Consider the following 24222-nt stretch of genomic DNA (forward strand, 5'->3'; position numbering starts at 1 on the left):
ACAGTGTGTGTGGGCCCTATATGTGGCCATCATCATATTATCAAGTATAGGCCCTATGTGGCCATCATCTATCAGATCATCATGTATGGCCATAATAACACACGCTTAATTTTGTTGAACTCCTCAGGACTTGTTATAGATGTTGCATTTTAAACCATGCAATTTATTCGAGCTCTGATATAACTTAAGTCTTATATGGCCCATCAATCGGCAGATGGATTCAGTTTTCATAAGCACACATGTGCTTCCTTTTAAAAAAAACACTCTTAAAAATAATTTTACCTTTATCATACACCACCAAAATATGTATAAACATATCCGTTTTTAATAAACTTACGAGTAATATATGATATTTTCACTGAACACACAGGCTACATGTAGCCAGCTACCATATTCGATCTCTACAAATAATCTCACGAAGCCTTAAAAAATATGTCATTAGCTAACATTTTATTAATCCCTTCAAAGTGGTTTTTCAAAGCTTTAAACATAATTTGTTTGAAAATGATTTTTTAAATTTTTTGAAAATGTAAAGCTCATTAAAGAAGCTAAGACAATGTAGCACAGCATACGGTATCCCGTGCATGTATTTACATATATACGGCGTAAAACAGCAATCAAATAAATAAAATACATAGGCCTACATTGCTCTGATTAGAGACGATTTTCAGTGAGTTCGACGCAAGAAGCCTATTCTTTCAAAATCTCCAAAGTAAACATAGCAGTTTTCTCTTTCATTGATTCAGTTTATTTAATATGAAGAACACTGAAAATCCAAATACTGATTGGACCTCCCAAAACTTAACATTTCTTCAACGATATCACGTGCAAGCACCTGTATACATATATGACTGCAACTAAGGGGAGGCCACTCGTATGACGTTAACCGTTGCATTCTGGGAAAATATGTCTCATCCCAGTCTCTAGATCTCGACGGAGAAAAGAAAATGTGACAATGACAGATTTTTCAAAGCTAGATAAACTGACGAGACTATGAAAACAGACAGGGATAGATGACTGTCAACATGTAATATCAAACCGATTGACCCATTCGGCTACTGAGTTGTAATCTGTTGCTCATTCTTTTATTTTGACAAAACGTAAACAAACAAAATGGCAGCTGGGAAGCTTAGCGCTCAGGACAGAAAAGACTTGGATCGTTTCACCAAGTTTCTCATTTACAAAAGTTTACAAATCATTGTACAGTCAAGGCTTGGAGAAAAGGTGAAGACGACATCAAAGCCAATTTCCTCTGGAGCCGACTGGGTATGTCACTAGTTAAAACGTCAGCCATGATCATTTGTCCTGTAGATTTTTGTACTGGTTAGTAGTTATTATGAATTACTATCTCAATGGCAGAGACCACTGCGATACATCTATCAAATAAAGAAATCATTGACAGTCAGTCTTAGGAAACATATATGTGAATGACGCACAAATATGAGTAATAGCAGATACTGACAATAGCATAAACATTCAGAATGTCAACAGTTAAGGCTAACAAGATTAGTGCTCACAGTAGGGCCTATTGTTTACAATGCAAGATGTATACACTTGAAAGTGTGTGATTTTTGTTAACAACTGCGACCAGGGTTATGGGAGAAGGAGGACATCATCCTATCAGTTAGTCCCATGCATTGTATGTATTTTGTAGTCATAACTTTACAAGGAGTCTCCCAGTCTGTTGTAGTGAAAAGTACAAATCTCTCGACAACAAAAGCATGCACGCATAACATTGCTAAACTGTAATAAATAAGCCAAATAGCCAAGGCATCAATGCCATTTAGCCTCTTCTTTCATCATGAAGGAGTGCCGCTGCATGAATCAGATTGTTGTATGTCATTCACATACTTTCAAGTATAACAGACATATTATGTAGTCATATTGCACAGGACTACATGTCAGCATAGGTTTAGCCAGAGTGATGTCTCGGTGTCTTTGAGGTGCCCTGTACTGACAAGATTAACATGGAAGAAACAGGGAATGTAGGAGAAAATTGGAAATGAGATGTCCTGAATTTAAATTGTGGCTAAATCTCAGCTCTGTGGGGCTGTGATTATGTATACTATCGCAGCCCTGTCTTGATCCATGAGCTTACCTTGAACACCTCTGTACTTCTTGTGCTGGCTTCAATACACTACTGTTGGTTACCAAATAATGTGTCTGTCCATACTCATAGTTGTCTCAGCTGTCGATTCCAGATAGGTGTCCCCATGTATCATCTATAGTGATGTATGTGGAGGCCAACAGTAGTGTATTGAAGCCAGCACTAGAATTATAGATTTGTTCAAGGTAAGCTTATGGATCAAGACAGGGCTGTGATTACGTATATTATCACACCCCAGTCTTATAATATCAACTATACGGGTATGTTTAAGCAGGCTATAATGCACAATTAATACTAAAAACTAAGAACTGTAATATATAATAAAATGAAAACACATCTCATTTTAGGGCTTAAAATAATAGTTTTGTTTTGTTTCTTGACAAGAGTTCCAAAAATGAAAGAGGGCAAGACATAAAAATACAGCTTTAAAGCCAAACTTAAGATGATAAAGTTACTACACCTCCCTCCACACAAATCTTAAGTTCTTCAGAAGATTTATTTTGTTCATTACTTTGAAACTTTTGTGTGATTTTGTGTTTCAGTTCAATGTTGCCATTGTGGACATGGCAGAAGTTCAGGTGGAAGCCAAGAAGGCGTTGTCGGGTCAGGTGCTGAGCATGGGTCAGTATGTTTGTCTGGAGACCTCCCTGAAGACAGCAGAGGGTGACACTATGGTTCTGGAGACATGGTTTATTGAGATGTCAGACCAGAATGACCCAGGGGCGCGTATCTCCTACACAGTTTATAACCGAATGGGAATTGCCCTCAAATCTTTGTACACGGTGGCCAGAGCAACGCCAGCCTATAAACTCTCACGCAGACAAGGAGCAGATAACTATGTTATATGTTACCGAGTGTATTGCACAGAGCCTCAGTTCTTCCAACTGGGAGACGGTTATCAGACGGCAAAGGTTGGCTGTGTGCCTACTCCAGCCGGGACTATAACAATAAATGTTGCATATCGTGTAAAACTTTTAATATCTCCTCAGAAAAGTAGCAAAGAAGTTCCATTTGATGTGAAAGATGACCATTTTAAACCGGACACAAGCCCTAAAAGACCAACCACGCCCAAGCCTTGTCGATTGGGCTACAGAAGGTGAGCAAGATGATAACTATACCTACTGTGCTGTTCGGTGCCATGACTTGTGTTCTGTTGCAAATAACTCTTACGGGTGTGTGTAAATACCTTCAAAAGTGAGGAATATTAATGCCTTTTCACTGGCCATCTGGCCTCTATATTTTACACATGACATTCTGTGGGTCTTCGTTCCTGTGTGTAAATGTAATTTGAGCAGGCAGTGTTTCATACACACAGTGCTTTTGTTGTCATGATTAGTGGCCATGGTTACTAGATAGCTGATTTCTACAATTCCTCTTTTCCGGGCTATAACTCCCATGGATTTTGTGTGTACAGTGTTAATTTTGGTGGATGAATAGATATAGGGGGGACAACTTCTCACACCTCACATTTCTCCATACCTGTAGTTATATGGAGTTCACCTGAACTGTTAGTTGTTAATTTCCTAAACAAGGTATCGTTATCCAATATGTGAGTACATAAACTTTATTCCTCACTAAAAAGATAGTGTAAACTTAGCAGATCAGACTTCATTAGCCATTTATAAATCAGTTTTTATCCACAGAATGAGATGTCCCTTGAGTTTAACATGATGCTGAGTGAATAGGACATTCTCATAATTAGAACTGCAATATTGCCAAAGTGACGTTCAGCCATCGTCAGTCATTAATTTATCACAATTAGCAAAGGGTTTCCATCATTTCTGAAAAAAAGTTTGTTTGTTGATAAGCTGTGATAAATACAGGTGAGGTAGAAAAACAGTTTATGTTTAACTTGTATATTTCTTCTAGGGAATAAGAATTTTACGTCGGCACAATTTCAGTCTACTATTTAATAGTTAGTTGTTAGAGTATTGAAATCTTTTATGCCACACATTTGTGAACTATAGCACATGGACATGTGGTGCTTGGTTTTTATTTCTCAGGGAAAGCACTGCTGAGGAGGCATGTTGTCTTGATGGACAGGAAGTTTGTTCGACCACCTTTTCCACCAGCCCACCAGATTTTGCGAGGACAGCGTTCTTGGCCAATGGTAACATTCCTCAGTCTCAGCCTATCCAGATAAATAAGCGGCTTCCTAGTGACAGCAGACCAGACGAATTCAGACCTCAAAGGTATGACTCTCTCATGAATATCAAATGTCAGAGCAAAACTTCCACAACATAGCACTACATGATTAGCGCAGGGTGTTGAACAGACAGGCCCCCACACAGTACTTCATGGTACTTCTGTGCACCAACTCTATGGTACTGTGTGGTTGCCACTGAGTAGGCAGCATTGCTCTATTACAAGGTTCATGTCTACTTCACCATGCAGCAGTTGAGTGTGTGGTACTTCCATGAAACTTGCTTCACAGTACTGAGAAGCTGCCACACAGCACAGCTCTGGCTTAGGGCCTTTTTGAGCAGTATTGCATGATTTCAGCTTGTGAGGCACTCATCTGGAAGGTTACGGCTTTGTTGTAATTCTGTTTTTAATCTAACTAGATTGTGTTCATAGTTTTTAGGGAAAATGTAGTAGTTTTCTGGGATTTTGTCAAACAGAATACAATTTTTTTAGCTTTCTACAGTAAATCACATTAAGTTTAGCCGAAAAAATTTTAAAAGGTGCATCCCATGATTCCTTGTGCCTGGTTGTGATTCATGGTAGTTGAACACAGCCGGGGGTCAGTGGGGGTCTGAGCAGTGTGGTGACAGGATTGTACAGACCTGTGACAAGACCAACAAACACACTCACGCTTCACTGAACGTGCAACTGTTAACTCTAGTAGAATTGCTACACAGCTACCGCCAGAATGCACATCTCACACATGGTGTGCCAAGTGAGTTGTGCCAAAACGCTTTGGTGAAACAATGCATGGTCTGCAAAAGTATGTCATGCCAAAACAGGTGGATTGAGGTTAGACGTTGAACTGTTAACAAATAGGCCTACATTGATAAGCATGCAGGATTTTCAAAACATCACCGATACCCATATGCGTTTTAGAAGCTAATTTACAAATACAAATACAACACCTCACTGCTTCGAGTTAAGGCGATGATGACTGTTTTACACGTTTGTTGGAGTAAGAATCCATTTTCACGAAGTTTGCTTGAATCAGGACTCATGGTCACACCTTACCAGTGTAGGCCTTGATGACCTAACAATAACATTCCTTATGCTAATATCTCATATATCATCTCATATGACACCCCCAACTCAGACTGTGTGGAAGTAACCGACGGGGGAAATTTTCAATCATTTCCCGCAAGTTATTTCGCGGGTCAAAAACAAAACCTTTTCTTTCGATGACCGAGGGAACCAAAGGTCACTGGCTTGTTATGTGCAACCAACAACGTCTTAATGAGAGTCTAGATGAACTAGTGGGTGTATAATCACCCTTCTCTCTGTCCATGCCTTGGGAATCTACCCTATGTGGCAAGGACCAGCAGCCAGATCGTCACTGGAGATTAATGCACAGGTGGGGGCTGATCACTCTCCCGTCATCTCCTTCGGCAACTCAAATCGGCTTAACTCTATGGCTGGAAATTTTCGGCTAAACTCTACGTGCTTTACGGTATATATTATTTGTAGTGTTGTCCTGATGGGTGTAATGTAAGCATTTTGAAATCTCATAGTGTGTAAGGAAAGTGATTCTTGAATACAGTGTTAGATATCTAATTTACTATGTTCAGGTATTATTGATGTATACAATAAGTTGCCAGTAGTGTCCGTTAAAAAATGGAGACTAACTGACAACAAATGACACAGTTGAACAGTGTGATTGTATGTCAAATCTAACAGATTACCAGAGCACTGTGGTGACTGCCTGATCCCATTAAGTGTGTTTGGTTCCTCACTGGCTTAGAGGGTTAAAGCGTTGACTCGCTGTGACTATCCATAAACTGACCAATGAAGTAACATATTTACATCCACCTCTTGCTGTGTGCTGCATCTTAAAAAGTCTGGAGGTTTGTCAGTACTTAGCGAATGGAGGTGGTTTACTCTGGTCTGTTTGGTTTCCTCCACCCATAACAGTGAGTGCTGTCATGTAAGGGAATAAGTCTTGGGTTCAGTGTTAGACATGGGTAAAATAAATAAATAAAGTGCGCTCTACCTTTATGTTTCAGTACTCCAGAAAAGACCCATTCTTTCCCAAACCTACAAAGAGTGGGCGCATTTGCCCAGCAGAGGGCTACGCGGGACATCAGAACAGATTTAGAAGACGTGCCCTTCTGTAATCTACTGCAGCAGCAGCCTGGCCGTGTGGATACCCCACTACAGACATCAGGGGGCAAACTACAGACGAGCAAGAAGTCCCTGAGTGCAGACAACATGGACAACATTGGCACTTCCTCTGGGAGCGCAAGTGGCTCGAATAAGAGTGCAAGTAGTGTTAGCATGGCCTCAGCCCCTGAGGACTTTGTCATGGTGGAACTGGTAAGTGCAGCATGCAAAACCCTACCCTTAAAGTTCATCATTTACTTGCCAAAAGCTGGTGGTTTACTTCATGCAAGCACTCCAGTTTCTTTCACCCATTCAGCTGACTCCTGTTAGGATTAAATACACACTGGCCAAATAAATATTTATATTTATACTCAAGAATATTGCACTTACACCATGGCGGTCACCATTGTGGTGAAACTAGGCGAATCCTGGGGGAAACCCACGATCGCTTGCAGGTTACTGGCAGACCTTCCCATGTACGACTGGAGAGGATGAGCTGGACTTTAAACCCACAGCGACTGCATTGGTAGGAGGCTCTTAAGTCCCAAGTATCCTCTGCCATCACACTAATCACTTGACCCCGATCAAATTTTATTTATTTATTTGATTGGTGTTTTACGCCGTACCCAAGAATATTTCGTTTATATGACGGCGGCCAGCATTATGGAGGGTGGAAACCGGGCACAGCCCGGGGAAACCCACGAGCATCCGCAGGTTGCTGGCAGACCTTCCCACTTACGGCCGGAGAGGAAGCCAGCATGAGCTGGACTTGAACTCAAAGCGACCGCATTGGTGAGAGGCTCCTGAGTCATTACGCTGCGCTAGCACGCTAACGGACTGAGCCAAAGAGGACCCTCCCCCGACCAAATAAATAAGTAGTTAAATTTTTAAAAAGTGGTAAATAGGATCCATCATTTTTGTTGGAGCTATTTTTTTTTTTTTTTTTTATTATTTCATTGTTGCATTTTGTCAGGTATTGTGTGTATTGCAAAACAAGAAAAGAATCCCACTCAAAATTAATCTACTTGTACTCTTTCAGAAAACTCCATTTGCTGGGACAGACACGAACAGTGACTTGAACAAGTTTTACCGGGAGTGTCAGGGTGCTCCAACTCTGACGATGTTTGAAGAAGAAGGCGATGTGAATCAGACATTGAATGAGATAACAGACCAGCTGGCCAGGTTTGAATCCAGCATGAATGACTTTGACCTGTTTGTGTCATCTCTGCATGAATCGGAATGACAGAGAACATAAATATATAGTTCAATTAACTGTGAATATCAGCTGCTCCAGGCCTTTGTGTTTAACATGAGAAATCTCCAGTGTTATAGTCAAGGCTCTTTCCCCCGTCATTAATAGAGGACAGGTGTATTGAGGAGCCGATGCAAATTGTAATTAAACAGTAGAGGAAACTTTCCTATCATCTGCCAGAGGGAAGGTCTTCCTGTGTATATAGATCACATTGATGGTAATCTAATGTATTGTGTGATATTGCCCAAAAGGTGTATTTTGTGTGCAACATGTGAAATCTGAGCTCATCAGGGTACATGCCCTTTTACTGCCACACATTTTAGTTTGTTTGGAAAAATTGTTGGTGTGCCATATATCTTCCACGTATTTATCGTGAATTTTAAACTCTGTTAGAGGTGCCAGCTGAAGTTATCTTCAGCCGGTTGATGTTTGAACAGTCACAAATTTATGATCTGTGGCATGCAGGTTCTGTCCAGTGTCAAGAGTTAATACAAGGATAGTACATTCAGAGAAAATACTAAATGAATTCCTTGGTTGTCAGTGTGCTGTGAAGGACCAATGATCACTGTTAATCCTTTACCCATCCTAAAACTTTACCTGTTCTAGGTCAGATGAAATTTAGACATCTTCACGTGTAATTATGGAGATAAAATTAAAATTGTCTCCTTTGTCCAAATCTGGGCTTTTCAAAGATACTGTACTTTTATTGGCATAAATGTAACAAATTCCTGAAATGCGAATGACAAAAGCGCATGGTTGGAAATTACGCGTAAAGTATCTTAAACATCAATGGAATGAGTACATGTAAGTGCCGTCTGATCACATTTATGACCTCCTATGAGCCTTATTATTACTGAAATACTTTCTTGATGTAAGACTTTGTAAAAGTAGACTTTTTGATAGAGATACTTTGGTTTCTGTGGGTTTTTTTTTTCTTTCATGATAAAGATTGATAATCGATAGTTGGATGTCAGGTTGTCAGGGTTAATTTTCGAAAATGGTTGAAATTATATCAGATTTCTTGCTTTGTGAGTATATTTGTGGGAGTCATTTGAGTGGCCTTCAGTTTTCAAATTCTACTTTATCTTGAACTTTGACTGTAGAGAAAAACAAGAAAGTGTATTAAAGACAGTTTTGTTACATAGATATTGGTCATTATAATTAACCACTCTCTGTTTTTTTATCACATGTAGAATTCAAGGTCAGTTACACTAGAGCATGACTTCTGTCGATTTTTTCATGATTTTGTGTGTTTCCGACTTATCACAAATATTGCTGTCTATTTTGACCATAAATTGTGCATGTATTCTGAATGTACAAAATTAAAATTCAGAACACAAAAACTATTTTTGTATTGCTTGGTCAAAGCCTATACAATATCTCCGAGAATAAGTTGTACATATATTGATGTTGTAGAAATATATATGTACAGAAAATGAACTGTCCAGGTATAGTCAAGTGTTTTTGAAACGCCTCATTTTTGTTTTGCACAGCTGGAAATCATTTGTAATTGATAGTTATCTGGGCTGGAAATGAAATGTATGTCATATTACCTGAATGATTGGCATTCACAATGTACACAATGCATACTTGTGCATATACGTATTTCAGGTATATGTACTCAGCAACTGTGTAATACCTCTCGTGTATGCTTTCATCATTGTACTTGTGTAAAAATGTCTTCCTGCTACAAAATGCCTCTCACCAATGTGGTCACTTTGAGTTCAAGTCCAGCTCATGCTGGCTTCCTCTTCCTCTTGAGTACGGCGTAAAACACCAATCAAATAAATGAATATGATGCTGGCCAGCATTATGGTAGGAGCCTGGGGGAAACCCACAACCATCTGCAAGTTGCTGGAAGACCTTCCCACGTAAAAGCTTGGTATAGATTTGATCAACAATCAAATAATTGATTATAAATAAAGTATTGGGAATGTGTCATCTGGAATTTTTGATTTGCACAGAATGAAAATTCATGTTTATGTGAGTATGTAATGTTATTTTTCACCTGGTATGTATATATTTATATATATAAGTATGCAAGTGTCATATGTAAATTATTATTACAGTGTACATAATGGTATATATTTAAAATGTGTACCTGAGAATTCAATCAGTAAGATTGACAAATAAATGATACCTATAGAATTTTGTAGTTGCGCTCCAGCATATTGAGAATGGAGTCCCAGAAAAATCTGTTGTTTCTATTTTCAGTTTGTTAACAGCGTACAGTTTGTACACTTGTTGAATGAACACTACTTACAGGCCAAGTTTATGATACTGTATTTGACCTATAATTTGGCGTACAAAGTTTGCCTTTATTGTTCTGAGAGTTCTAGTGATATTAGAACTACAGTGTAGCACAGCACCAAAAATCATAGCTCATGACCCTTGCATGTGATTTAAAGGCAAAGAACACACTAGCATGAAATACATGTCAGATGATAGGCCATCAAATATTGTTTGGGAAATTAGCTTGATTTACTGTTTTTGTTTTTTTTCAGAATATTTTATTGACCTAGTGAAATACATTTAAAACGTTGGATTCTACTGTGGTCTTGTCTGACCACAATGGGATGAGTGATATCACTTTAGCTTTTTGCTACTTGACACACATAGATTGCATCATTCAGAATTTATGCTCATTTAGAGCTATGGATGCATTCAACAAATGGACCTTAAAACGACTCAAAAACGTTGCTGTGGCATAACTGATACCCTCTGGGTCCAACCAACCACCATGGAACCCTATGTTTTAAATGCATTTTTTGTTGGTTGGAAAAATTTTTTAAAAATGAATCAAGCTGTTTTCCTTGACATTGTTTAATGGTCTCTCGTCTGATAAATACTTTATGTTAGTGTTTTCTTTGTGCACTATTGGGGTGTACCCAGTTTCTTTGTGCCATTTGTGAGTCACTATTGTCCTCATCTGCTATTGGAGGGTTTGAACTCCTCCTACAACTAGTTACAGGAACTTGACTGTAGTGTCATTCTGGCAAAATTACTGATCAAAGATTTATATTTATAATGTTTTTATTCGTAACCAAAACACAGAAGCCAACTAAATGCATTATAAGTAAATTGTAGGTTTATTTCTGTGGTTTGCAACAAAATACAAGAGAAATGCAGGGATTGTTTTGTTTAATGTAAGGATATTTTGTAATATTTCTGTCCATGATCAGTTCATTATGAGTGCCAATATATGCATGAATGTGTTAAATACATGGTGATGAAATGTGGATATACTCATTAGCTACTGGTACATACATATAGCACAATATAAACAATATATACATGTAACACAGTGTCACATAGTGTTGTCATAGTATCAAGTACTACCCAGAAAATAAACATACTATTGAGCCAATTTTCCCGAGTTCATGCAGATTACAATTGCCTTATATTACATGCAGTTACATGGAGTTGTGGTCTGTTTATTAACAGGGCAAAATCAACATGTCTTTGGTAGAATATACTTGGACAAATGTGTTAAGTTTGCCAGCAATGCTACTAACAAGACCTGTCATGTTTAGTGTTTAGTAGTTGTTTTGCACATGACTGGTGCCAAAGTCACACATCACCTACTGGTTTCTTTATAAAATCAGCAAATGTTCTCATACATGTTTCAAATGTATGTTTAAGTTGAACAAACAGATACAGTGTTCACACCGTGAAAGATACATGTAAGAACACTTTCTGTATGCTGATGTCACCTTATGAAAAAGACCCATGTTTTATAAATACAAGTGCCACACAGCTAACAGGTTATTGTCAGCCAGGTAGCTTAATGTTATTGCTAATCCTGAAATACTGACATCAACATAATTATATGCACATGTTCAGGTATCAGCAGACTGACCATGCAGACTCAGCAAATGGAACAAGCTAATTATTATAAGTCCTGGGGCCAGTTTCAGGAAGCTTACTTAGTGTTAAGTTACCCTTAGCTAAACACACTATATCTCTGCAACATACATATACGTTGCCATGGTAATTAAGGGCTAACTTAGCTTAGTGAGCTTCATGAACCTGGGCAGGCTTATCCACCAATGATGTATTAAAAGGGCATGATTAATTAGGCATTAAAACTATTTAAGGCTGTGTATTTAATCATTTGAAAATTGTATTTGTTTTTGGTCTGTTTACCATTGCTTCAGCTGTTTGTACACAATAATTAAGCAATTTTGTGGCAATGTTGTGATTGTGCTGGCAATGTTGTGATCATGTTGGCAATGTTGTGATCATATTTATGTGGGTGGCTCTGAATGTCTCAAATGTGAACCCTCAGTGGCAGTCAATTCTGCCAGCATCATGTTTGAATTTTAATAAACAGTTGTATGATTACCCTATCGGAGTACCATAGTTTTCTGTAGGAGGGGAGAGGCTTTTCTAAGTGAAAAAAACGTTCCCAATATCACAGTTGGTAGAGGGTTCGCTTCGGGAATTGTATTTCACCCGAGACAGATGTACACACTCTGTACTAAAAACACCATCTAGATCAACTGCTGTTTTTTTGTTTAAGTCTCAAATAATGTTACTCAAACATTTTATCTATGTTTGCTTTAATTATATTGTTCCAGGAGTAGCAGCAAGCGACTTCAGACATAGCCTTGGACGTGAAATGCATAAATTCCTGTTCTCACTGTACAGATTAATGGAGATACACTTTTGTGACGCCCTGAAATTGGTCAACCACACAAACGTATCTTTGTCTCCAAAATCAAATTGAAAACCTGCATAAATTGCATTGAAAGATACTCTTTTATATGTGAGAAGGTTGAGGAATTAAGGTAAGCAGAATAGATGATATTCCTTGAATACACCATTCCATGAGTTCTGAAGCAACCACATAACATGACACAAGGATGCCAACTTGAAAAGACTGCACTGCAGCTTTTATTGACTAATTACACAGGACATCTATCACAATATGGTAACAAAAAGTCGCTTAAACCGTTTATGAATTGTATTATGTACAAAGTACTACTTTCTGTATTTACATACACATGAACTTTGTAACGACTGTAAAGTCAGGCCTAAACATCAGAAAACATCACTCCTATGACCAGAACCACAGATGTAGTATCATAGACTGTACATGTAAACCATAACTATTCCCATATATGTATATCTGACATATCTGAGTGACTGACCACTATGCTTATTGGATACTCACTGCTATATTATACTTCTTCATACACATCATCAATAATACATGCACATGTCTCATGGTATTTAATAAACTGAGATACAAACAGGTAACATTAACACTGAATTACAAAAATGTAAAATCTGAATGAACGTAGCTATACACCCCATTGGCAACATAGCAGCCATATAATGGTAACAAAGACTTTGACAACTATTCACTGACAAACTGTAACAAGACTGAATTTATGTAAATTATGGTTTACACAAATACTGCAATAACATGAGAATGTAGAACAAGGTCAGTTCCCTGATGAAATATAATGGCAAGACGAATATAACATAGGTGGGCTCAAGTTGATTTAATGAGAGAATTATTTAACACTAATTAAAAAAGCTGTAATTGTATTGACTGCAAGTAAGTTGTCCAAGGTCACCAAAAACTAAAAAACTTCAAAGTTTAAATTTTACGGTTGCAAATTGCAGTCTTTCTTCTGTACACGTAAAGCCTAAGGCTGTATTTCATGCTTATGTAAGCCTACAGGTTACATGAATACTGGTACAAGAAAATAAATGTAAATAAAGTATGCACTGGGGATACTCTCAGCACGTCACACATACACACTTGGCTTCTCAGTTAAAACCTCAAGACCTGAAAAGTGTTGTAATGCATGGAAAATGTTTTTGACAAATGGCTTAGAAAAATTGTTGAGATCAGTTAAAAGTTTTCATGAGACCTGTAATTTTTTCCAACTATTCCTTTACACTGGATGCATAAACCATTCCAATTTCTCACAACTGGTATCAACACATCAACATCATCCAGGTGAAGTACTTTTAATGAAATAACATTCCTTTACATCAGTTTTTTTTGCTTATCACACTAACATTACATGTACAGCTCTGACACTTAAAACTGCTTTGCTCAAAATATTGTTTTAAAAGCCCAAGGATTTGCATTGTCCAAAACATTTGTTTTGTCTCAATTCAGTAATAATTTGGTTAGGTTATTGAAGATGACTTTTTCTGAATCTGTTAACTAGAGTGTCCAACATGTTTTTGTGTCAATGATCCACATTGTTCGAAATGCTTTTTCCTGTTTCTACTTTTTTGTTGGTCCGCTCAATTTTTTTGTCTATAAACCTGGCATCCATCTCATCAGTCCATTATTCTTGAGTATTGGGTAAAACATCAATCAAATAAATAACAATTAGTGACAATAACTAATATGGATATGTAAACTACAAACTGAATGATCAATTTCATAAAATCTTTTCAATAGAATATTTTTCAGGTTAATTAATTAATGCTTCTATTAAGTTTACATGTGAACAATTGAACAAAAACCAATGATAACACTGAAAGGAATTGTTCACTTACTATCTACAGAAAGTATGCACATTTGTTTATCGTTAGCAAAGTATGTGAGACTTTAACATGTCTGAATACTTTTGTTCTATATTTGGAAATTAATTCGCAAAAAAAAAACTTCTGATTATTTGTATATACATATTGGTAACAAAAAGCTGTTTTAATGCCATCAAAATGCATGTTCAACACAGAAAAAGAACAGAAACCAATTCTAAAAAATCTGAAAGCTGTAAATGTCACTTGTATTAAAGCTTCCACATTGTAATAGTTGTATCTTTGAATATTTCTGAGACTTACTGAAAACCACCAGTACATCTTCCATTAAACACTTTTAGACTTTGCATGCGCCCGGTTTTTATTATACATGTTATTCACTATAGTATTTACAGCTGAAAATATAGATTACAAATTTACCTTTATACTATTGGCAAGGCTGAAATTATACTGATACTCTAAGATGCTTTCACTTGCATCGTTGATAAAAGCCTTTGATTAGGTTACACATGTTGCCATAACAACTAACAATACACAAATCAATAATATACTTATATAATATTGTCTGATAATTCCAGCCTGCTGAACTGCATTTGATCACACTGTTATTAAGGGGAAAACTTCAGACGAGTTTAGAGCTTTTTATCTTGATAAAACGATTGATCCAATCAACGTCTTGTAAAAGCACACAATAATTACTTGGAACTACACACTGCTCTCAATGTAGCCATATCTGCTGGCTGTTGTGGCAAAATTAGATATGAAAGTGTTCAATGTTGTGTAGAAGCCTGGCTAATTTGTTCTTCTACCTCAAGCTGGACATGTTATCAGTTATCAGTTGTACATGGGCTCTTCACATGAGGAATCTGTACACATGTATAAATGAACATCAAAATGTAACAAGCTTACAACTACGATCACAGAAACACCCTGAAAACACAGAACGACAGTCACAACACAATCATATTATCCCTGTAATAACCTGCCACAATTCCTTTCTGGTTTGTCAGAATCACTGGCATCAAAGTGACATACATAATGAGATACATGTGCTACCAACAATCAATATACCAGTACATCACATGAGAAATTAGCGAGTATTGACTGGAGCCATCAAATAGAACACCTGATAATGCTATGGTACAACATTAACATGCTCAACAGTCCCTACAGCTTGCTCACCACTCTCCACATTGCAAAATAGTTGACACCCAATCACTGCAAGCTCCAGTAACACCAGTTTTCCTGTAATCACAATACAGGCTATACTCAAAGCAAAATAACAGCCACTGACCTCACAACAGATTCACAATTACGATGCTTTGTAGATATTCCCAAAGTTTAACCACAACTGTTAGGTCACCTGGCATTAATAACATTTGAGCCACAAGTGTTAGGTCAAACATTGGTCACATTTGTCCAAGAACTGTAAGCTCACATGGTATTGTCTACAGTTCAGCTACAACTGAAAGCTCACCTGATATTGTCTACAGTTCAGCCACAACTGTAAGCTTACCTGATATTGTCCACAGTTCAGCCACAACTGTAAGCTCACCTGATATTGTCTACAGTTCAGCCACAACTATAAGCTTACCTGAAATTGTCTACAGTTCAGCCACAACTGTAAACTCACCTGATATTGTCTACAGTTCAGTCACAACTATAAGCTTACCTGGCATTGTCTACAGTTCAGCCGCAACTGTAAGCTCACCTGGCATTGTCTACAGTTCAGCCACAACTGTACGCTCACCTGATATTGTCTACAGTTCAGCCACAACTGTAAGCTCACCTGGCATTGTCTACAGTTCAGCCACAACTATAAGCTTACCTGAAATTGTCTACAGTTCAGCCACAACTGTTAACTCACCAAACATTGTCTACAGTTCAGCCACAACTGTAAGCTCACCTGGCATTGTCTACAGTTCAGCCACAACTATCAGCTTACCTGAAATTGTCTACAGTTCAGTCACAACTGTGAACTCCCCACACATTGTCTATAGTTCTGTCACAAATGTTAACTCACCAAACATTGTCTACAGTTCCGCCACCACTGTAAACTCACCTGGCACTGTCTACAGTGTGTCACCAGACACTGCTCACAGTTGAGCCACAATTTGTAGGCTCACCAGACACTGCTCACAGTTGAGCCACAACTGGGGGCTCACCAGCCACAAATGTATAAGCTCGCAATGTTTGGCCCAAGCACAGTATATTAGAAAATACATGTAATATCAGGCCAGATATACTGTGTAATGATTATAAATTGTAAAATGGAAATCTATGTACTCTATGGAACACACAACACATGTCTCTACCATGCAGAAATTTTAAAATATATAATGGTTGAGCATAAAGGTTCATGTACATGTTTAGAAAGAATCAACAGTTTTACACAAGTATACAGGTCATTAAAATATAGGCGTTACATAGGTATATATTGGATATTAAACTGTTGGAGGGGTTTTCCTACATATTCTACACAAACTGTAAATATCAAATGTATATGTACTTCAGGCTTACATTGAATCCTTCAGCTCACAACAACAACACATAAGGCAACAGACATGTTTCTAAATCAGTTGGATGGGTACACGTTAACGACTCCTCCTTCCACTGGAAGCTACTGAGTAACACAATGCATCATATCACCAAGACTTCACCCTCTATGGGTTAATGCCATCCAAGGCAAGAATATCTGGGCACTCAAGCTACTGAGAGATGCAGGAGATACAAATGTAACATGCACATGGTACAGTGTTTCTTACAGTATACATGTATGCAATCAGAAATCTTATCTGAATCAGTGGCCTGTTTCAGAATAATTGGCAGATTGAATTCAAATCATATACACGTACTTATCCTGGCCAAAACTTCTTGTTTTAGAATGGACTGACAGTGAGTATGGTGGCAATGCACTGGAGCATGAAGGCTTAGATTCTTAAATATATGAATTGTTAAAAATTTGTACCCACCAATATTAAAAATCTTTTTGAAAGTTTAAATTTGTGATAAAGATTGAATTTTGACAAAGTACTGATGAGGGTTGACATTTACTACAGACTTTCATTGTCTATCACCAAAGGTATTGCACAAGTTCTAAAACGTTTTGATTCAAATGCTTTGCATTCTATAGCGTACAATGACATTCTTCAGTTTCTTTAAAATGTAATATCAGAATAAGGGATGTATAAGAATACATATTTTCTTGACATCGAAGGACGTATTACCAATGCAAACACATATTCAGCAGATTCAAGGGTACATGTTATGCAGATTATTAAAGCAGAAAACATATACAAATATAAGCTTTAGTCAGTCATCATAAAGACATCAGAAAATGTGGGTTCGTTTCACATTTTGATACTGAAGCAGGATCACACACAATTTTCTGTTCGGGATTGAAATATCAGGTCTCATTTAAAACAAACTGCTTTTGCAAAATACCACAGATTTGAGAACATTCCTGATCCACAATATAAATGGTAAAACTTCAATAATAACACAATCATACTGGTCTAGGTATGCCATGTGTTTTATATACACAATGCACTTATATCATAATTATGTGAGGATCAATAGGTTAATAATTTTGGTCACATAAACTACACCTGAGGTGTAAGTTAAGGAAGTGTTGATGGAAAGGTGTCACATCATGTAGTCAATGCTTCACATGTGCATTTAGCTAGAAATGCCCAGCCCTCTTTCCAAATATCTGCATCTTAGTATTATTTTGCCAGATACATTGTCTGGGGCTTCTGAAAATTTGTTAACACTATAACTTATACTTATGCCTATTACAACTTAAAACAAAAGCTGGTTAGGGAAGAATTCTTGATAAGTACAGAATACTGTGCACAAATGTTATCAGATAGAGTAGTCTACCATTTTATGGTAACACTCGTCAAATTTTGATTATTCTTATATGTTAAAACAAAATCAACTGATATAAACAATCATATACACAAAAATTCAACAGGGTTATCATGCTACTTTTAAATCATAACAGCTTCAGTTTTTCAAAAAACGGTGCCCAGTAAATTTTAACCAACCTTTTAATACCAGCTCATTTAATGCAGCTGACCATTGCCATTAGGTGTCTGCTGAATAGATGAAAGAATGACTCCTTAAAGAGCTCTCAATGTCTAATACAGTAATACAAAACAACATATTTTAACTGATAAATAAATCTGATTAACCATGGGAGTGTGGAGCGAGTAACGATGTTGACCTACTGTTAGATGCAAAATGAGAACAGAGGGATTTGGCATTCCAGAGACAACTTGTAAGAGATGAGCTAAAACATAAATATACATCAATCTAAAAACCTAAGCCACATTCCTGTATCATGCTCTCTTCTTGTGGTCATTGTTGACGAGTTTCCCATTGGTGGTATGGCCCATATGACCACATCCAGCCACGATGCTCTTATCCTTGAACTCAAACGCTGCAGTAACATGGTAACCCATGTTGGTAAAGGCTATCCCATACTCACACAGTGAGAACCAGCTGAATGCTGTAACAGTAAAAATAATGCAGCTACATAAGCAACAGGGCAATATCTACAGCAGTTTTAGTTCTGGAAACCAAAACTGTTAGGCGCTCAAACTAACCAAGCTGTTTTGAAACTAACAAGTAATTTATTTGACATGGTGATCACTTACCAACCAAAAAAAACTTCTTACATTCACAGACATAAAAGCTCTGAGAGCATCATTGAGATTTGCACTTTACAAAATTAAATTTCTTTGAATGTGGGATCAGAACCTTCAATTTTTGTCCTAGATCTGGTCCTCAGTAACTAACAAAAATTAAGTGGGGAAAAGTTAAACATGGAGTAGGGTAACTGAATCCAGGTAAATCAGAATAAACACCTGTAACGGTCACTGATTGGCTATCAGTGGGGATACGTAACTCTAGGTTTAAGCTCTGGTTTTTATGTAAGCCATGCCTACAAATCATTTTAAAGCCTAGGTCTCACTCAGCGGCAAATCACTAACATTTCACAATAAGACATGTGGACCCGCATATAGCTCCGTTTTCATAAAATTTCATTAATTCACTTTTTTGCTGCTTTGAGGTACTGTAACCCAGAAAAGTCATGGGAAAAATGACAGACCTACAAGCGCAAAAGTGGCTCCTGATGCAAAATTACAATATGATTCTCAATAGCTTACCCCTTGGAAGACAGAGAACTCTGTGTTGGTAGAAAAAGATAAGCAGACCAACTGTTGACATCATGATAGCAATAAACAAGACCTTTTTCCACCAGTATGACCTTTGTTCCTGAAATAACAAGAAAACTATTGACTGCAGAATGTGACAGAATAAATATATGTATGTAACCATCGTAAAATATTTATTTATTTGATTGATATTTTACTCGATACTCAAGAATATTTCACTTATACGACTGAGGCCAGCATTATGGTGGCAGAAAACAAGGCAAAGCCTGTGGGAAACCCACGACCATCCGCAGGTTGCTGACAAACCTTCCATTTTATGACCATAGAGGAAGCCAGCATGAGCTGATATTGAACTCACATAGGCTGCATTGATGAGAGGTTAGAGAGTTATTATGTTGTGCTGGCATGCTAACCACTCAGCCACCATAAAATACCACAAAAGAATACTTCTTAAAAATCCACACTCATACACATGGAAGAGAATCTTTTCCATCAAAATCCATCAGATGAAATTTCTCCTACTATCTGATCTCCGTTCGTAAAATAATTAGTTTTGGCAATTTTGGTCAAGGATTAGATGCTTTGAAATTTCACATGAAATTAGCTGATAAGCTGAAAATTCTCATTCCTCTGTACAACAATCTGCTCTAATACAAATAATAAAATGTCTTTCTTCCCAGTGATTTTTGCTCCTGTTAAAGATAGTGTTAACGATAAGCTGATGAGATCTAAACTTACTATATCAGTCATCTGCCCTGGTCTGGACCATTTGAATAAGATTGTATTGAGTAGCATGTAACACAAAGAGGTCACCATGAAGACTACAAATATCTTCTCATGCACAGCTGAAACAAAAAAACAATACACATGAGGTTTACGTTGACAATGTGTCCCCTGTTAACATATATTTGGTGCAAATCTAGCACATCATCAAAAAAACAATGCAGAACAACATAGGTACATGCATATCAACTTATTCATTTATTTTCAGTTTTTCTCTCACCACAAACTGATTACAGATACCAGTATGGCTGAAATACTGAACAGTATTTAGTTTTGAGGTTTTGCCTGCTTCTTTCTATCTTTTGGTCAGAAATACATGTCAAATACACCATGTAAAAAACAAGGTTAACAATGACACAATACCACACTATTAATTCTTAAGAACAATCACAACTGCAGATTAAATGTAATTGTGGTTTTATACTTACGATAATTATCTCTGTTAGAAATATATGTCACAGCAACCAAACAGCTATTTTCCACAAGATTCAACCAGAAGTTCAGTCGCATCAATTTCAGATACAGCGGTTGGTTCTTTTCAGAGATGTAATGAATGTTCGTTTTATACATGTTGTAGTACATGACAGCTACAGCAAATCTGGGAGTGCAGTGAAGAGCAATACAGATTCTCCAAACATAACACTGTGGCTGCACACCAGTAACAGCACTGACAGATGGAATGAAGTTATCAACCTGCAAAGTGTAAGCAAAATAGCATAGATTAACAACTGTCATCACCGAATGGTTTTGTTTTATTTATTTATGTATTTGATTGGTGTTTAACGCCATAATCAAGACTATTTCACTTATATGACGGCGGCCAGCATTATGGTGGGAGGGGTTTCGTTTGAGTGTGGGGCGATGAACATTGAGACCAGCAAGCTATGCAGGAATGAATGCGAGGCCACCAAAATTGTAGTGAGCATATTTGTGGTGTCTATACATTCACAAAAGACACATAATAAGTGCCTGAGGTGTGAGGTAGCTGAGCTGGAGCTACTCCAAGAAAATTAAATGTAGGGATGTATGACTCCACTGTAGTGACAACAAAATATCGGAGCGGAGGTAGTGTCAAGTAGTGCTAGTTGCAAAGATGGCCAATGACAAAATCTTCAAAATCGCCATCACAAGAACGGCCACCAATTAAGAGATGTGACAAGATGCTGAAGTTACCAAACTTCTCGATCTGCAAATTAAGCCAGCACTGCCAGCAAGGTAGAACAGGCATATTGGGGAATGTCTACACAACAGAGTTATCACGAGTAAGTCTTCTGGAGGCAAAGCCCAAGACCCAACGTAGCTTGTAGGCTTACTTATATACTGCACATCTATTAGGCAAATTAATAACTACATGTAGTATAGTACCTACTATCTATGTTTAGGCTATTTACATAGAAGCTCAAAGAGTAAACAAAGAATTTGTCATGTATATATTTGTGTTGTTGCATGTGGTGAATTTCTCCATTACACGTACTGTCTTTTTGCGTATAATCTTGTAATTGGCTGTTCCATCAGTTCGATGCCCTCTTACAAAGAGGATAATTAACACGGGGCAAACTAAAAAAAATGTTAGTTTGACAACAAAAACAAATCACTGATCAGTATGAGATTTGTAGTACATGTATGACATGAATGAATTAAACCCAGTGAGCATATTCGTCTTATCGTAATTCAAAATCAGAATTTCTTGCAGGCTGTGAACCCATGTTAACTACATGTAACTGTAAACCACCTCTAATAAATCTACAATGTACCTATAGCCTTAATATGTCTTAAACTAATACTGGCTGATACTAAATTCATAAACTAAACCAAACAAAATGTAAAATGATGCTTAACTCCATCAGTGACTACTGTCCAAGTTTGTAGCTACTGGAAATATGTGACATTATTTGCATGTTAATATTCGTTTTATGATACAAAAGTTTTACATGTTGAATTAGTCCAATTAACCCCATCTCGGTTTCCTCCCATCATAATGGTGGACGCCGTCTAGTTGGTGAAATATTCTTCAGAGCAGCATAAAGCACCAATCAAATAAATAAATAATAAATCAAATACGGTAGTTCCATTAAATTAAACGTTTAGGTTTGTTTTCCTCAGCATTTAACTTACTTTAACATAACTTAATGTTCAATGTGCTGTGAATAAAATTGACGAACATGCTGCATATAGCCTCTAAAATAGTTTTTTGAGAGACTTGACTGATGGATAACACTAAACTATAAATCACAGTACAAATTTCAGGTAAGCCAGCTGGGGAGGTATGAAGCATGGTTTTCTCCAGGTTCTATCCGGTTTCCTTTACCCATAAAATTGACTGACAGCATATAAGTGAAAAATGTTCGTGTATGGCATATGAAACAACTGAATAAGTTATAAAAGAACTTAACAAGAGGTACCATACAAATTAGCTTTATGTGCATAATATATGGGTTAAACAGAAGTCTGAAGAGTTTGTAGTGAGGGTGCTGCATCTCTGACCATGTTGACAAAGTGGCATATACATCAGATACATAGATATATTCATCAGAAACATTTTATGATTTAAGGTATCCCCTGTACTATAACAATTATTTGCTTTTTCACTTCAAAATAAGTCATGTATATGGCTAATAACATTGAATTTAAAGAAAAAAACAAGTTTGTAAGAAAATAAAATACATGTATAAATAATGATTAGATAGTGAATTTAGAGATTAAAATGTCTTTCCTGAACCGCCATTCACCTCCTGCCTGAAATATATTTTCAGATGTCATTTACACTTGACAAAGTGCATGGCACCTTAACTGTATTATTTGTTGTAGGTCTACATGGACAAAGTCTTTGTATTTCTTTCCAATAACTGTTTTCTTACATATATATTTAAATTGTGTGTGACATACTTAAAAAAAGATTTGCTAATGAAATACAAGCTAGGTTCTTGAAAACACTTCACAGTAAAAGTGAAAAAACACCCAGTTCGGGTTTTGTATCTTTCTACCTCATACAATCACTGTACATACTGCTGTTTTTACCTCAGTGCAAAATAAAAACAGTATGAAAAGAGCAATGCGTGTGAATAATAAGTATTGAGTAAAGTATCTGACAAGTGTCAAGAGAACCCTTTTCATTCGAAAAAAATTACTTCCCACTGAGTCATGTGAAAAATCTGTTGAAGCTAGCACTACAGCATGTGTCAATCACTGATTTACGTGTGACTGCTAAAATACCTCAAGGCTGAACTTCATCGAGTATTTGTCTTCAGGCTCTTACGCCAACTACTGCAGGGAGTCACAGAGAAAGACTCTCTTAAGAGTAATGGTGATAATGGTAAATGAATGGTAATGAATAAAACTTGCACAATATCTATTGGCCTCCCTCCGCTCAGCTCGGCCTTAGGCCTCGCCTCATTACATTCAGTATTTACTGATATATGCACAGTAGGCTATCCATTTTGACTATGATACCAGTAAAGCATTAAACCTAAATAAACTGATATCAATGAAAACCTTCACAGTTCAATGAAAAAATTAAGTATATGGCCTTATGCCATTTTTGTGAAAGCCTGCAGTGGCACACATCATAATTTATTATCATGCACAACTCATTACCATACTTACGCTACACATAGTTTCATTTACTTCATCGGGCTTAAAGATGACAGACGTGATGAGACAATATAACAGTGAAAATAATGGTAACGACACTGTGACTACTGCCATCCGTACGAAAGGAATTCGCAACACGATTTCGTCAAAACTTTCATTTTTTGTCTTCCCCATGGTTACGGCTGCAGTAGAGTCCAGTCTTTGGCACATAAATTTTTGACGGTAAACCGTATAATTCCAGCGATTCGTTCACACACAGCACAGAAAATCAACAGCTAAATGACTGGTACATCAGTCATGAATTCACTTAAAGTCAGCGGATGAAAGATTTGTTGTTCTGCTTTAGAGAAAGTAAAATATTCAGGATACAAGTGTCAACAATATTCTACTTTCTCTCCGCCGGTATAAACAGGAAGTGAGCTAATGCGCGAAGATAAAGAAAAGTTAAACTTCACCATAAAACGAAGACAAGAATTTCTCACACTATTTTATCAGGATGTTCCTATTCA

General features: G+C 37.1%; 2 protein-coding genes across 2 annotated transcripts; one reads left to right on the forward strand and one right to left on the reverse strand.

Annotated features, from left to right (window-relative positions):
- The first annotated feature begins 911 nt into the window (after positions 1-911).
- On the forward strand, positions 912-11992 carry LOC135472536 (autophagy-related protein 13-like). The gene is made up of 5 exons (XM_064752083.1): positions 912-1266; positions 2650-3203; positions 4111-4299; positions 6295-6604; positions 7431-11992. The coding sequence occupies exons 1-5, from the start codon at positions 1114-1116 to the stop codon at positions 7632-7634; spliced, it is 1410 nt and encodes a 469-aa protein (XP_064608153.1). The 5' UTR covers positions 912-1113; the 3' UTR covers positions 7635-11992.
- A 144-nt stretch (positions 11993-12136) lies between these two features.
- Positions 12137-24102, reverse strand: LOC135472539 (post-GPI attachment to proteins factor 2-like). The gene is made up of 5 exons (XM_064752089.1): positions 23726-24102; positions 20551-20815; positions 20078-20184; positions 19331-19439; positions 12137-18669 (listed from the first exon to the last, which is right to left on the reverse strand). Exons 1-5 carry the CDS (start codon positions 23921-23923, stop codon positions 18500-18502), a joined length of 849 nt encoding a protein of 282 aa, XP_064608159.1. The 5' UTR covers positions 23924-24102; the 3' UTR covers positions 12137-18499.
- Positions 24103-24222: the final 120 nt, after the last annotated feature.

Source organism: Liolophura sinensis, chromosome 8 (assembly GCF_032854445.1).
Source record: "Liolophura sinensis isolate JHLJ2023 chromosome 8, CUHK_Ljap_v2, whole genome shotgun sequence".
NCBI classification, from domain to species: Eukaryota; Metazoa; Mollusca; class Polyplacophora; order Chitonida; family Chitonidae; genus Liolophura; species Liolophura sinensis.

Bases quoted from the DNA above. Each gene is read 5' to 3' on its own strand.
- LOC135472536 (XM_064752083.1), top strand. From the start codon at position 1,114: ATGGCAGCTGGGAAGCTTAGCGCTCAGGACAGAAAAGACTTGGATCGT. The intron at 3,204-4,110 runs GTGAGCAAGATG...TTTATTTCTCAG, and splicing joins TGTCGATTGGGCTACAGAAG to GGAAAGCACTGCTGAGGAGG. The intron at 4,300-6,294 runs GTATGACTCTCT...TTTATGTTTCAG, and splicing joins GACGAATTCAGACCTCAAAG to TACTCCAGAAAAGACCCATT.
- LOC135472539 (XM_064752089.1), bottom strand. From the start codon at position 23,923: ATGTGCCAAAGACTGGACTCTACTGCAGCCGTAACCATGGGGAAGACA. The intron at 20,816-23,725 runs GTAAGTATGGTA...TACACTTTGCAG, and splicing joins TAAATGAAACTATGTGTAGC to GTTGATAACTTCATTCCATC. The intron at 19,440-20,077 runs GTAAGTTTAGAT...TTGTTATTTCAG, and splicing joins CAGGGCAGATGACTGATATA to GAACAAAGGTCATACTGGTG.